Source organism: Lingula anatina, chromosome 2 (assembly GCF_051362555.1).
Source record: "Lingula anatina isolate TDL-2025a chromosome 2, LinAna3.0, whole genome shotgun sequence".
NCBI classification, from domain to species: Eukaryota; Metazoa; Brachiopoda; class Lingulata; order Lingulida; family Lingulidae; genus Lingula; species Lingula anatina.
The window spans coordinates 37,893,716-37,909,642 of record NC_141768.1 but is presented as its reverse complement, the minus strand read 5'-3'; the positions used below and the strand labels follow the sequence as shown (position 1 = coordinate 37,909,642).

General features: G+C 33.9%; 1 protein-coding gene across 2 annotated transcripts; it reads left to right on the top strand.

Moving 5' to 3' along the window:
* The first annotated feature begins 149 nt into the window (after positions 1-149).
* On the top strand, positions 150-15,844 carry LOC106168248 (translation initiation factor IF-2, mitochondrial). Of its 2 annotated transcripts, none has more exons than XM_087003313.1 (18): positions 150-311; positions 4,200-4,316; positions 5,595-5,672; positions 5,830-6,037; positions 6,596-6,667; positions 6,867-6,954; positions 7,479-7,639; positions 7,797-7,973; positions 8,164-8,213; positions 8,490-8,579; positions 8,892-9,016; positions 9,506-9,584; positions 9,861-9,986; positions 10,712-10,961; positions 11,161-11,301; positions 12,375-12,539; positions 14,875-15,015; positions 15,326-15,844. In XM_087003313.1, exons 4-18 carry the CDS (start codon positions 5,872-5,874, stop codon positions 15,499-15,501), a joined length of 2,007 nt encoding a protein of 668 aa, XP_086859439.1. In that variant the 5' UTR covers positions 150-311; positions 4,200-4,316; positions 5,595-5,672; positions 5,830-5,871; the 3' UTR covers positions 15,502-15,844. The 2 variants fall into 2 exon arrangements, with proteins under 2 accessions (XP_086859439.1, XP_013402706.2); XM_013547252.2 differs by having other exon boundaries at positions 4,200-4,510.
* The last annotated feature ends 83 nt before the right edge of the window (positions 15,845-15,927 follow it).

Sequence of the window (15,927 nt, the reverse complement as noted above, 5' to 3'; positions counted from 1 at the left end):
TGACCTTCTTAGAAAGAATACATTATTTTTTCAAGTAAAATGAATTATAATATATTTATTAAGCGTAAAAATAATTTTAAATTTATTTAGCCCATGTCTCTTGGAAAATTTTGAGAAGGGCAGTTGTTGCATGTTCATTATTTCAACAGAACACATGCGTGTCTATCAATTACGTTTTAGTAATGGCAGCTTCCATCAGCAAACTAGGCATAGGATTACCACTGAGCAAACCAAACTTTAGGGTTTCTCCTGGCAAGTCGCAATAGCACTGGCACTAGTCTAGCATGATGTACATCCCTTGGATTCCCCTGGCACGTAACGTTTAAACTTTACCGTAGTCTTTGGGATGTTTAAGCAATGCGATTTTAATAAAGATAATCGGCTATTTCACAATCAGACGTACACTTTCAAAATTGAGCATGTTACATTGCCTCTAAGTATTATCAAACCAATCTAGTGCCCACTCTTCGTCCAGTCTGGTAGATGGCACTTAGTCGGAGCAATCAAAAAAATTTTTTGGAAAATCGAACATAGATTGGCAAAAATATACTAATTTGAATACCCTAAATACAGCAGTTTTTAGTTGTTACGAAGGGTCACTGCAGTTGTGTAATAAGTTCAGGTAGTGGATATGGAATTTGGTATTGTAATTTATTGCATTTAGTTTGACTAAAGATATCAGTTGTGAGGTATAATGTTGTTTGAAAATCAGTTGGGCATAATATAGTGTTACATATGAGACAAAAGCCATTGAATGTAAAAGGGGAGCTCTGTTACGGATTTTTCTGTTTTTAACATAGTTGATTTCAAGGAGGCCCTGAAAGGAAATATTATGCTTGACAATAACTTTTCTTCAGTAAAATGTGTTTTTAAAGGTATTTCAATACATTAAAAAGATTACTGTGTCCAAATCCATATTTAACTGAAAATTCCAACAATCCAAAATTGAAACCACATCTTAACACAAAATTTTGTAGCGTCCGTCCCCCTATAGCAAAACGATAGCAGTTAATCTTTTTTGTAAACCACACTCAGGCACTTATGCATTTCACTACCCATGATAAAAATATATACCTAAAAGGCCAGTAGTAAGACACACTGTGGATATACCATTTGATTAGTGGTCAAATGTAGCGTCCGTCCCCACCTGTAGCGCCCGTCCCCAATTTGTATTTTTCGCTTTATTAATGATACACTTGCTGAAATGGATTTTAATTAAGTATATTTTGTAAATACTTATTATAATCTATCTAATGTAGGCAAAGGTTGTCACTGGCGCATTTGGTGCAGTACTTGTAATGAATAAATGGATACATTTAAAACAATGTTATAATATGAAACAATGTTGTTTTTGTTGCTGTGAAACAACACTTGTGTACTTATATTGCTATGAGATGAAGTGACATCACTTGGTTATAGTTTGGACTAAAAAGCCACAGTATATTTTATCCAAGATAATAGGTTGTAGTTTGTGCATTTGAGCTTGGAACAATGATGGAGCAATGATGTTTTTATTGTTGCTGAGGCTGGGTAAACTAAGTCAAAGTAGAAAAAGAAATGCCATGGAAATGGAAGGCATAAGTGTAAGTGCTTTGAAAAAAAGAAAACAATGAGATAAACTCAAGAAAGATCCCAAACGTTTGAAAACTGCCAGAGAAAAGGACAGACTTAGAAAGAAAAAAAGAAAGAGAAAAGAAGAGACTTTACTTAATGAATCACCCAACATAAGCAAAAGCTGGAAAGCCGAAAGAGCAAAGGAAACTAATAGAATGAGAAAATATAGAGAAAAAATCCGAGAACAAACAGAGATCTGTGCTTTATCAGAAGCAGCTAAAGCAAGAGAGAAAAGGAAAAAATACTTTCAGCCCAAAGAGAAAGAAACAGAAAGATGAAACTCAGTGAAGAAGCTAAAAAGAAATAAAGAGGTCTGGAGGGTTAAAGCATGGAGACTAAGGGTTCAGTTACAAGATAAAACACCACAAGGTAAAGACTCAAGCCCGTTTTCATCTTCCTCCACTGAAAAGAGAGTCTTGAAACAAGCAAAAAATGCCCTTCAGAGGTCACCGAGAAGAAAGCTAAAATTTTAGAAAGGCTAATAAGATCTCCTAGTGTAAAAAGCATATTAGAACAGAAAGGAATTATAGCAAGCAAGGAAACAAGCAGAAAGTTGGAGATGGGGGAGACCCTTATTCAAAGTATGTCAGAGCATATAAAGGAAATAAAGTATAAAGGTACAGCATCTGCATCTCAAAATATGGCGTACAAAGTTTTAAAATCAGTGATAAACAAAAAAGGAAAATACATGGTCAAAATGAAACTCAACAAGTCAATGGTGTAGCGTCCGTCCCCAAGTGTATTACGTACCAAGTCATGAAATTTTAGCACTCTTAACATGTTTTAGGTATTTTATTATGTGTCATTCTTAAGGTCAAGTCTTTGTCATATCAAAATAAGAGATTTCAAATCATTGAAGGAATCCCCTGATTTGATCTAAATCACATCACTTTTTATTTTTATTTGCAAAAGAAATGTGGCCATGCATCACGCAACCGCACATTTTGGAAAAAAATAGCTCACAGTTGATTGAAATTTTGAGGTTTTCATTGCAAGTACTATTCATGTGTATAAAATTATGCTTATTAAAATTATTATTTTCCAATAATTATGTTTTATTCAACACGTGAATGTAATTGACTTGTAAAAATGTAGCGTCCGTCCCCTGTTTGAAACCCATCCAGTCATTTTAGTGTCAAACAAAAACAGAGAGAAACGGTGCAAAAACACTTGAAGGGATTATGCCCAAGATCTATACCAATGTCCTACTGATATTCAAACCTCTGTTTGGTGAAGTTCATATTTGGTCGAAAGTGGACCATAAAGTGCTATATTAAGTTAATAATCGGAATCTTGAAAATAACGAATTTTTCTCCTCAGACTCGGAATGACAGCTGCTTGCATAACGCACGTAGGCCCATGAAGCTGCAACATCGTTAACAACATACTCAAACTGGAGTTGCTTTTACCACATAATTCCTAGTAGCTCATTAGGTTTCAGACCATATCATTTGATTTATCAGGGCGAGTGTTAGATCGAGATTCATGTGTTAGCACTCCTATCAATTTTTGACATGTAAGCTGTGCTAACACATGAAAATAAAGTCCTCAAAAGTGTAAAATGACGACCAATTTGCATATCCACCATGATGCAAGAGCTCTCAACTTTACTTCTCAACTGGCACACTCCTGTAAAGCCAACCAGTTTTCCAGTCGACAGAGCCACGAGTAAGGTAAATTTTTCTGCTTGTCTACCAGTAAGGCCGCCTTGAAGTACCTGAAGAAAATTAAGTTTTACGCAGTTTTTTTTCCCCAACAGGAAGCAACTTATTGCATAAAATCGAGTACAATATAAGGCCCATGAGCAATGTGATTATTTGAGAGTTTGTTTTTGTTTGTTAAACTTTTTTTCTTTAATTTCTTGCAAGAAGAAGTCTGTTTGAATCGACCACTTGCCCTCCCCTCATGTGTATGATTCCATACTACCTATGGCAAACTGGTAAACTAGTACATAAATCTTGTCTTACTGGCCGCCAGGCAGTACTTTTGATGGGGAACGGGTTGGCTTTACAGGAGTGTGAGTTAAACTGGTCATCATTTTACTCTTTTTGAGACCTTTGCTTCATGTGTTAACACAGCATATACATATAAAAAACATCAATAGGAGTGCTAACGCATACATTTCATGCTAAATATGTTTCATTGGATCTGCCAAAGTTAGCCTTTCCACCAGAAGTATAATTATGTCTAGAATTCAAGGTTAAATACTTGTTGGTCTAATAATCAGGCAGAGTGCCCAACAAACTATATATATATAGGGTTCGTTTTCTGTTTACCAGATACAAGGGACCTGTATTACCTTTGTGTTAAAGATATGGTCTTTTCAGCTGATATAAATTTAATACTCTTTGTAATAGTTGTGTGTAACAACAGTACCATACCGTTTTTCTACTTCCTAATTACGATCCAAGTTTCTGATTTGTATAGCAATTAAAATGCTCTCTACACCACTTTGCAGATCTTTATTTTTAGAGCAAAGTCAAGGTTAGATTTCTGTAATTTCTGAAGTTATTGCACACTTTCTATGGTTATGCTTTTCTGTGAGCAGCATACTTTTTAATAATATCTTTTTTTTTCTTCTGTAGATCCAGTTTTGAATGCAGGAGAGATTTTAATGGCCAATATGAAGAAGCTTTGGAGTCTTAACAGAAAGAATTTACTCGGACTTGTTGGACAAAGGAGTGGTTGTAATATGTCACCATGTAGAGACCTGTTCCAAAACCATAGTATTTTTGAATTGGCTCCTTTATCAAGTTTAAGGGCTCTTAGCACGTGCACATTTTGCTTGTCAAATGGGAACTACCCTCCCAAATCCTATTCTGTCGTGCCAAATGTATGCACTGGAAAAACACCAAGAAGAGAGCTATCAACAAAATCATATAATTTTAAAAAGGGGGTAAGGAATGTTTGGTTTGCTGCATAGAACTAATTCAAAACTTTTAAACGAGCATCAGTTCACACACACACACACACACACACACACACACACACACACACACACACACACACACACACACACACACACACACACACACACACACACACACACACACACACACACACACACACACACACACTGACAGTGTCTGTATAACTTCTAATTGATCTGTCTGTCCATGTTGTTGCTGTCACCGTCGCTGTCATTTGCCTCATAACTGCCAAACCATATTTTTTTTACTTTAAATTTACCAAGTGGCTTTTTTTTTTTTTTTTTTTGGTTAAAAAGGCAGGTTGCATTCAAAATTTTATGATTTACGATAATTGTTGTTTTTTTTTTTTCGATAATTTTGGTGACGCCCCATAACTTCCAAACTGTTTTTTTTATTACTTAAAAATTACTGAGTAGCTTTGTTGGGTTAAGAGGCAGGTTGCTTTTGAAAATCAGCATGATCAATTTACATTTATGGTAATTATTCTGATATTTATTTATTTTTATTTAGTTAGTTATTTTTCTGAAATTTTCATTTTTCACACATTCTATGGAATTGAATCACTTTCTAGTTTTTCGATGTCCATGGTATCTGTAGTACATAATGTGAGAGGGTAAGAGTGATTATGCTGCTGTAAAACATTGTAACAGTGCATCACAACTGGCCAAAACATGATTTTGTGCAATTTTTTTCTGCATAACGTCTGAACATTTGACAATAACTGCTTTATTTCCTGTATGGTGTCTGTATATTTGCCAGCTTTGCTGTCTAGTTTTAATTTGAAAATGTTGTCTTGAAAAGGTATAATACTTTAGGGTTTTTCTTTTCATTGCTTGTAAGTAGAAGGCAATATTCTGTCTCTAAAATGGTTTTATACAATTATGTTCAGCGATCAATACAAGTATTTAAGAGTGTTTGTTATTTGTTATGTAAACATAGGATAATGAAATGAAGGGATTTATGGGTTTTGTGTTTAAATTCAATTTAAGATTTATTTGTCTGTATTCTATTCATTTCTGTTCATGATGTTTTCTTACTATTTTGCTTCAGACGAAGAAGAACAATTACTCAGCTTTAAATAACTTAGAAGGTGAACAATTTGAAAAGGCAAAAAAAAATATTCTTAAGGTAATGTATTTTATGTTCTGTTTATCCTTTGGAATTGCTCAGACTGTTGTAAAGTCGCTTTTAAGCCTCTATGCATGGAATTCCTTCATGTAGAAAATACTAGCATTGAAAGTAATTATCTAGAGAAAATATCCTAGATCACCCTTTGTCATTGCAGTGGAAAAAAAGTAAGTTTGAAGACGGGCAGCCTTCAGAATCCATGCATTGGAAGAAGGCACAATGGTCTAATGACATAACTAAGAAGAATATGGAGGCACAGCCCAAACCAGAATTTAAGGAGCCAGTTCAAATTCAAACTGTAACAGTTGCTAGTGACGGGAGAATGACATTGCATGATATATGTGAAGCAACTCAGATGAAATTAGGTAGATTGTTTAATACTTACTAATTTTTTGTGGGTTTACATCAATATGTTACCTGATATATCCTGGTCTTTCAACAATTTTGCAGTTATAAACATTTAGCACAATTTGAAACAAATAAAAAATGAACCTACTGTGCAATGTATTACCTGCATTAATTTTTTTTTTTTCCCCTCTGGAAGTTCTCGTGCCAAAGACACTGGGCCTTTTAATTGTATTACATGTATCTTGTGCCTTTGCTCAGTAGTTTACAGTAGTATTAGAGGTGTAGGAATAAAGGTGACTTAAGCCCGAATGTGTGTTGTTTTAATTAAAAGTTAGCAAGGGTACCAACATTTAAATATTTCAACAACTCCTCTGACTACCTTAAACATGGTGAAATCATGTCTTAAAATACTGTCAAATTAAAGAGAACAGTGATTTTCTTATGTCTTTTTCATTCTTATTACCAAAAAGATTCAAAATTCAGTAATTTACTGTTGAAAAGTGCTTTCATTTTTTTCAGTGAGATATTTACCATGTATAATCATATTGATTGATTTACATTTTTGTGTTTTTAAGCTTCAGTTAAGAATGCACTCAAAGCAATAAAACATCAGAAAAAGAAGCATTTCAATTGTGATGCAGATCACAGTAAGTATGCCCCCTTATACTCTAAAATATATTAATGTAATGAGTTGCACTTCAAAAAATTAATTCTTTATTCAAATCATCAGTAGGCATATTTTGAGAATCACTGTGTAGATTTAATGACTTATCTTTGAGGTTAAATGATAAAGAGTACATCTATTTGAAAACAAGTTTCATTTATTTTGTCAACATTTGTTTCAAGTGGTTGAATCTATCGAGGATTTGAAAAAGATAATTGAGCACTTAGGCTTCAAAGCAGTCACCCCACAGGATAAAGGTATAAACAGGAGGTATGTTCTTTTACCTGTCATTCACTGAAACAATTAAACATTTTACATGTATTTGTATCATAAAAATGCTAATGTAGATTAGCAAGGGAATGATAACATTTTCACAAGTAGAAGCCTGATCTAATACTGAACAAAACCAGTATATAATACACTTAATGTAAATAAATGGTTATGTTTTTATGTACAATGTCTGAATAAGAGTACTTATTAATAAGTGTTTGTTTTTTGTTTTAATTTTTTTCTTCCTCTGATTGCAACACATGACTGTTGAAGTCAATCTCTTGATAAATGACTTCAGAAATTACCTACACGTCACCTTGCATTGTTTAATGATGTGTAAATCTTCAGAAAACTGATAATCAGTAGTTATTTATTATTAAAGAACATGGCATTAACATTGATATAAAAGCAATCCTAAATATTACACCTGAAGTTTTGAAAATAAAAAAAAAATTGTAATATTAAGATATTACAGAATATGAAAAAAAAATTCTTGGGTATTTGTGTTTGAATTTTTCTCTTAGACCCCCTCCAGACCCTGCTGTTCTGGTCAAGCGAGCACCTGTGGTCACCATAATGGGACATGTGGATCATGGAAAGACCACTCTTCTAGATGCTTTAAGAAATACTAATGTTGTAGCTCAGGAGTTTGGAGGAATAACACAGCATATTGGTGCTTTTCAAGGTAATTTGGAGAATCAAACCCAACCATCATTATTCCTCATTAACCTTTATTATGAAAAAGAAGACTGAGGATGGAAAATTATTTTTAGAAATTTCGAAACTTTGGACTGCCTTACCATGAAAACTTTATTTTTTGTTTTGTATTTTCTTTAATATAGTAACCGTTTCGTCTGGTGATGTTATCACTTTTCTTGACACTCCTGGACATGCAGCATTTGCAAAAATGCGTGCACGTGGAGCCATGGTGACTGATATTGTTGTTCTGGTTGTGGCTGCTGAAGATGGAGTCATGGAACAAACCATAGAGTCCATTATGTATGCTAAGGAGGCTAAAGGTAGGAGGATTTCAACATAAACTTGGAAATTAAGAGAAAATACAATCGCAGAATTCAGATTAATCGAGTTCTACATTATTTTTGCAACAGATATGATGTACAATATAATGTTATTGAATTAAAAAAATTTTTTTTTCAGTCATTTCAAAAATGCAGTTGATGTGTTTATTTATTTTTTTTTTTTTTTCAGTTCCGATCATTGTTGCTATAAACAAAATTGACAAGCCATCAGCAGATGTGGTGAGTTTTTTTTTTGTTTTGTTTTTTTTTTATGCAAAAAAAAAAAAAAATAGATTGTAACTTTGAATAGGTTTCTTGTTAGTTCTTGGTATTACAGATGTCAGCATATAGCAAATATGCCTGCACACACACCTATATCTGTGTTTTTAGATAATTTACAAATCATAAAATGCATTTTAATTATTCAATAATTGATAAAAATACACAACCAGAAGAATATATGAAGAGGAGATGACTTTATTAAGTTATATTTATTTTTCCATTTATTTTTTGTAGGAAGCAACAAAAAACATGCTTTCAGAACATGGTTTAGTGTCAGAAGAATTTAAGGGAGATACACAGTTTGTACCTATCTCAGCACTTAAGGTAACAGAAACACAATAGCAGAGGCATTGACTTTACCTCAGCTGTGGCTCAGAGTTATCAGTATCACATTAATCTCTGCAACTGCTAAACCATGGTGTTCTAGTGCCTTATATAAATGGACAAGTCAAGGAAAATATTCACATGTTAACACTTATTTTCATGCCTGTATTCAGTTAAAGAATTTATGGCTCCATATTTTGAGTCTTGTGTGGTTTATAGGTTTATTTTTTCTAAAAGGAACACAAAATAAACTTTTCCCCTCATTCAGAAAATGTATCTGTAAGTTTAATTGTGCATATGATCTTCATTCAGAAAATAAATCTGGACAAATTGCAAGAAGCTATCCTGGTCGAGTCCGAGATTATGGAATTGAAAGGTGACCCCACGGGCCTAGTAGAGGGGATAGTAATTGAGTCTAATGTGGATCCTCAGAGGGGGTAAGTACTCCAGTTGAATCCTTGGTATGAATCAGTTCAATTCAAATAGATGAGCACCTTCATATTATTGTGGAATTCATGTCCCAAGTTGGAATTCTAGTAGAAAAGTTATACCTTAAAGTATTTAGAGTTTAGATTCTTACTTTTTTGACATCCTGATTGTGATTTCTTCTAGTTAAATGCACACACTGTTGATAACAAGTGCATAACTAAAGTGATAACTAAACAGAACTGTCAACAGGATGTCAAAAAAGTGTGAATATTTTAACTAAAGAACAAATTTTTTTTCCAGTAAAATTAGTTACTTGTCCAATGAAACTTTTATTTAAATTACATCTAATTATAATTCGTTCATGTTTTTTCATCATATTCATTTTATTCATAATTGGTTGAATTTGACATTTAAAAAGGATCTTTTGTACCACTGTTTGGACTAGCACTTCTTAAATTGAAATTAACATGTTAATGAGAACTCATATTATTTTTCAGCAAAATTGCTACTGTGCTTATTCAAAGAGGGGTGTTGAAACCAGGGGGGTATCTGGTGGCAGGAAAGTGTTGGGGGAAGGTGAGAAGAGGTTCTTGTTGATAAAGATAACCTCCTGCAATATGAACTAAAATAATGATCTTCTTTCACATATTTTTATACAATTGCAGTCATGTCAATTAAATGATAACTACCATTTCCTTAAACTTGTTTCAGTAAAAATATGCTATTTATTTAGAAATTTCAGCTATTTTATCCATTTTCTTTTTATTTTATATGTTGTTTTTTGTATGCCATCTCTTTAGTTCTTCTAAGTGACGCACTCCTCTAAACTTGAAGGTCAAATATTTCTGATAGGTGCGTTACATGTTAGATCACAGACAGCAGCCCATCAGAGAGACATCCTTGTCGATGCCTGTCCAGGTGGTGGGATGGAAGGAGCTGCCTGAAGCTGGGGCAGAGGTCATTGGAACCAACTCAGAGGTGATCAGTGAAAAAAGATACTTTGTAGTCCTGGTTCTTTGTAGAGCTATTTGTTCCACTTTGATGGATGATAAGTTATGAAAATTTTCAGATATAAAGCTTTATGTTGAGAAAATAAATCTTAAATTTTGAAATGTTATTATAATTCACCATTATTTTAAATTTCTGTTCAAAATAAACTGATTTGATAACCATTGGGCAGGTAAAATTAAAGATGTGCACCTCGGTCAAACTGTGGCCTGAATCAAAAGCTCTTGTTTGTCAGTAACTTCTGACACTTACCTAACCATCAATCATTGATCAATCAGAAACCTTTACATTCAATAAATACAACCAGGAGCAGGATCAATATAGTAGTAATTGAAGGAATTGAACCTTTGGAGAATAATGAATCTATCATCAGGGATGTTCATGGGCCCTTTCCCCTTTCAAACCAATACCAATATTTCTGCTACATCCATTCACACCTCTGAGCATCAAGTAAAATATTTACCCACACCATTTCACACATTCAAATCCCTGAGGGTGGGGGTAAGTGAGAATTATAACTATCTGTCCTGCTGTAAAATAGGCCATCCACGTATCAACAAGACAGCTCACTGACTGAACCCTTTCCTTGGACACAAAAGTCAATAGTTTTAACCCTTAAATTTATCATTTTGGTGGGGAAAAAAATAAAAACTGTAGCTTTTTATCAATTTGATTTTTTAATTCCTTTTTTAAAGAAAGAAGCACTAAGCATAGTGGAATGGAATCAAGAACATTTGAATAAGGATGAAACTCTCCAAATGCATCGAGACCTTAACTTGAAAAGACAGGAACACAGAGATAGCCATAGTGTAAAGCTACAGAAACGTCTTGAGATGGGAAGATATACATATGGACTTGTCCATAAGTTGGAAGAATTTGCACACTTAAAAAAGAAACAATCTTATTGGATAGACAGCGGTCCAAGCTTAAACCTTGTTGTCAAAGGTAGATACTTTCATTACATTTGTATGGCAAAAGAGGATAGATAGATACATAGATATTTATATCCCAACTGGAATACACTTGAAAATGGAGCTGTATCACTTCTCTTTGTAGAAAGTATGCTACCATTCCAACAGGCCCAGGGTGGCCCACTTATATTTCATATTCTTTTTGTAAATACACCTTTATTTTATTTCTGAAGGAGATGTTGCTGGTTCTGTGGAGACTCTTCTGTCCTCTTTTGGTGGATATCAGCTAGAACACCTCTGTCCCATCAAGATAATTCACTCTGGTGTTGGTGACATCACCCTGAGAGACTTGGAAATGGCAGAGACATTCAATGGTGATTTTTTTTTTTTTTTTTTTAGGATCTCTCTACTATATTTATAAAAGAGATCATCAAAGATAGTCAAAGGCTTATTATGATATCAAACAAGTGTTTGAGGAGAGTGAGCTCAAATTTAATGGCAGACTAGCAAGTGCAGGATGGCAAGAATTAAATTCTGGCAAAAAATTATTAAGAACTATTTTCCTGCTTGTTTTTTCATATGTTGTGTAGAATTATAGCCTATTACAGTACAGTATAAACTCATGCATTGAGTGTCATTTTTGCATTCAGATCTGATTAACGATAATGGCCGTTTTCTAACAGGAGCCTTAGATTTGGGAGCACAAATGCACACAAACGACTCTAGCCACAAACTAACTACTCCAACATAGAATTACTCGCTGTAAGCTAAGCACTTCTTTACACAATTTGGCCAGTGTTCATCCAGATCTCTTGCTGTATACATAGGCCACCTTAGGGTTCTTTTTATAAAGCAGCAATGCATTCTTGACAAACTGGTACATAAGAGGATAAATGGTTTGTGTAATGAATTTGTGGCTGGAGTTGTTAATTTGGGCGTTTGTGCTCACAAATCTGAGGCTCAAGTTAGAAAATGCGAAATAAAAATTAGCAGGCCTGGTATTGCTTTCTATGAAGACATTTCAATCTTACTGGTAAACTTGAACCCCACTTCACACAGTTTCTTTTATGTGAATGATGTCCTACAGTGCTGATAGCCTTGTTTTAGTTTATGTCAGTGGCACTCTTGTTTAAGATTTTCTATGATTATTCCCATTGGACAAAGCAAAGATTCAAAATATTGTAAGATTGTGTTAAAATCCCTTAATATCTTGAGATGAATCATTTTTATTCTCAATTTCTCTGCTACTTCTTTTGCAGAAATGCTTGGATGTATGTACTGTAATATTTTAAATAATTTTTTTTATATTTCTGTTTATTTTACATAAAAACCATCCATGTTTTTAAGGGATTTAACTCGTTAAAAAGGGAGATTACAAAGAAATAGGAATTTAAGAAAGATAGAATTATTTCAATAAGTCAATTTTATTCAGTATTTTATTTTACAGGGGTAGTATTTGGGTTCCAAGTGACGGCACCAGTTGAAATTGTAGACTTGGCAGAAAAGAAAGAAATTCCACTTAAATTGCACCAAGTGATCTACCATCTATTTGACGATCTGAAAGATGAGATTGTGAAGAAGATTCCATTAGTCAATGAAGATAAAATAATCGGTAAGGGAGCATTCCCACAGATATTTGGATCAATCTGTTTCCCTGGGGAGTCTCACTAAATCGCTATCAACCTGACCAGCTTAAAAGTCTGTCACGCTTAGTAAAGCTGTTAGTTGGTAATTATCTTTATCCCTAGCTGGTTCGGCAGGCATGACAGACATTTAAGCCAGTTGAGTTGATAGCAATTAGTGAGACTCCCCAGGGAGTTAGACTGATCCAGATGGATCTATCTAGGCATGGGAACCCAGTCAAAGTTTATATATACAGACACAGTGAGTGTCTGTATATAGTCTGATTACCTGTATCTATATCATTACCGTAGCTGTTAGTGATACAGGTGCAGTCCAACATGTTTGTTCCATAACAGTTACTGTTGTTTTTCTTGAGATAAACAGGAAAGCTTCATTTGATGAAGGGGCAGCTTAAGTTAGTGTCATGAAAGTTTTTAATTACATACACTGTCTGTACATATGGCTATCACCTGCATCTGTTGTTAGTGCCTTGCATTTTTCACCATTAATGCAATTTAAGGGTAATCATTGGGGCCTAAACTTACTGGAGTGATTTATGGCAACAAAATACAGGTCGAGTTGGAGTAGCACTCTTATTGTAATATTTTTGTATATTGAAGCTATGCAGATTTTTGGGAATTTTTCATTTTTCTCATATGGGTATTTTCATTGTGTGACTGAAATACCATGGGTCCCAGATTTAAACCTTATGCTTGTTACTTTTTCTGAATGTCCATATTACCTGAAGTATGTAATTAACAAGGCAGCAAAGCTGTCAAATGTACAGACAAAAAGCAGGAAATAACAAAATAGGCTACTGTCAATTCTGATGCAAAAGTACATTATGTTAAACTGCAAATTCAACATCAAATTCTAATTATGCTCAACAGGTAATACCAATGTAAGTAAAATGTGTAACAAACATAAGGCTTCAGGCCCATGGGAGTTCAAGTTCACCCTTTGAAAATGTAAAACTTCCAGAAAAAGAAGTCAATTAGACTGCTTTTCCAACTCGGGCTGCATTTTAGTCCTGTATTTCTTTTTTGAAAGTTTGGCAATCATAAGAAACATGGTTTTCCCATAATGGTCATCATGGCAGCAGCACCCAAAATTGTGTTTTCTTCTATTCTGATGCAATATTACATAATGGTTACCAGCATAATGACCATCAATTTTTCATAATAAAATATACATATCATGGATTTTCAGAAAATGTGACAAGCATGGGTCTTCCAAGCCTGTGGAACTTCAAAGTCACACCTTGAAAATGCCAATATGTGAAAAATTAAAATTTCATAAAAAAACTGTTTAACTGGCAGATTGCATTGCCTACTGAGCTATATTTTAGTCCCATGTTTCTTTCCTGTAAGTTTGAGAACAGTAAGTGACATGGTTTTTCTTAAATGGTCATCATGGGAGCAGTGCCCAAAATAGTTTTTTTTCAAATTTTGATGCAATATTACATAATGTTTAACAGCATAATGACCATCAATTTTTAATAATAAAATATTAGTATCATGGATATTCAGAAAATGTGACTAGCAAAGGTCTTCAGGCCCATGGAACTTCAAAGTCACAACTTGAAATGCCAAAATGTAAACAAGACAGCACTGTTCTGAAATGTTTTTTTTTTTCCATTTTTAACAATTTTTAACATAAAACAAAATTAACAGTTTACTGCCATTTTTATATGATCAACTAAAGAAATTGATGAGATGGGGAAAAATATCAATAGAGCAGTGTTAAATGTCCAATTTCTTCCATTCTGAGATTCTGAACATAGTGAATGATTGAATATGACAAACTGCAATGATATGAGTTTATTTCCATTTTTGAAACTTTATTACACAATACACGATAACAAGTTTACCATCATTTTTACAAAATCAACTAACAATGTTGTAAAGATGCAGGAAATGTCAAACAAAAACTTTTACGTATCTTATTAGTTTAATAATGAGACTGTTAACATGCCTAAGAATTGAATCTGAGGAAATGTGAAAAATATGCTGAAAAGTGAAAAAACAGCATAAATTCTACAATAATGGCCCGATCATGCTGATTTTCGAACTTGACCTGCGTTTTATGAATATTCATCAGCTCTGTAAATATAAAGCCAAAACGTAAAACTGCCCTCCACTTATTGTGTTTACAAGGAAAGTGCACGGCGCCGGCATCGCCATCACCATCGCCATCGGCGACGACAGACGCAGGTGATGGCAATATGTACAGACACATCTGTGTCTGTACATAAAAATTAGTGGTAAATATACTGTTCATAATTATGAAACAATGCATCAAAATGGACTAAAAACATTTTGCAGGCAAAGCAGAAGTGATGAAGACGTTCAAGGCAGCAATTGGCAAGCACCATTCCCAGGCAGCAGGATGCTACTGCTCAGAGGGCATTTTGGATTCTAAGAAACATTTTCAGTTAATAAGAGAAGATGAGGTTGTACACGAAGGTACGTCTGGTGGTTTTACCATTTCAGTAATGCTTTCATACTGGCGTAATATTTGCATTATGCCACTTGGAGATACATAACCTACATATTTGATGTGAAATCATTTTATTTAATACAGTGTTAAGAATACCTGGTTTTGGTACACCAGATTTGTCATCATCAATCACATTGCTTGTTTAAAACGTTAAGAACTTTGTTTTGTGCTGTATTTCTTTTCCTTTGCTAAAACACCAGCACAAGTGAATACCTTGTTAAATCTCCACTACAAACTAATACAATACTAAATGGTACCCTTTTCTCTTCATCCCAGGGCAAATTAGCAATTTGAGGCACTTCCAGTCCAAAGTACAGACAATAAAACAAGGCATGGAATGTGGTCTAACCTTTGAAGATCCAAAGGTTCAAGTAAACAAAGGGGACATTATAGTCTGTTTTGAAAGACAACAGAAAAGGGTTGGCAAAGATGATCTAGATTTTGGTTTTTGATTATTTTGAAATTATGTTGTTATAAAATTCTTAGGGGGGGGGGCTGCTTTAAGTACACTTTGATTTGAAACATTTATGAGAAAAAAGACAGCAGTGTCCAACTGGTAAGCAGATTATTGTAGTGATTTTTCTGCACCATTCTGTGCTCTCTTAAAATGCACGCGCTCAGTATCAGTATCTTAACAAGGAGCTCATCTCCTGAAAGACTTATTAACTATCATGTTATGTTTATGATGTTTCAAGAAATACTGGTTAATGATCACCGTATTTCCTTTTGTTAATTATTGTCCAAGTAACTTGGAAGAGGTTCATTTACAACTGTAATAAAACTATTTATGATGAATATTAAGATTTTACTCAATTAAATCATTCTTTTTAACTTAAGTTAATAAGAATGGAGGCAAAAATACTGACTGAAAATAACTG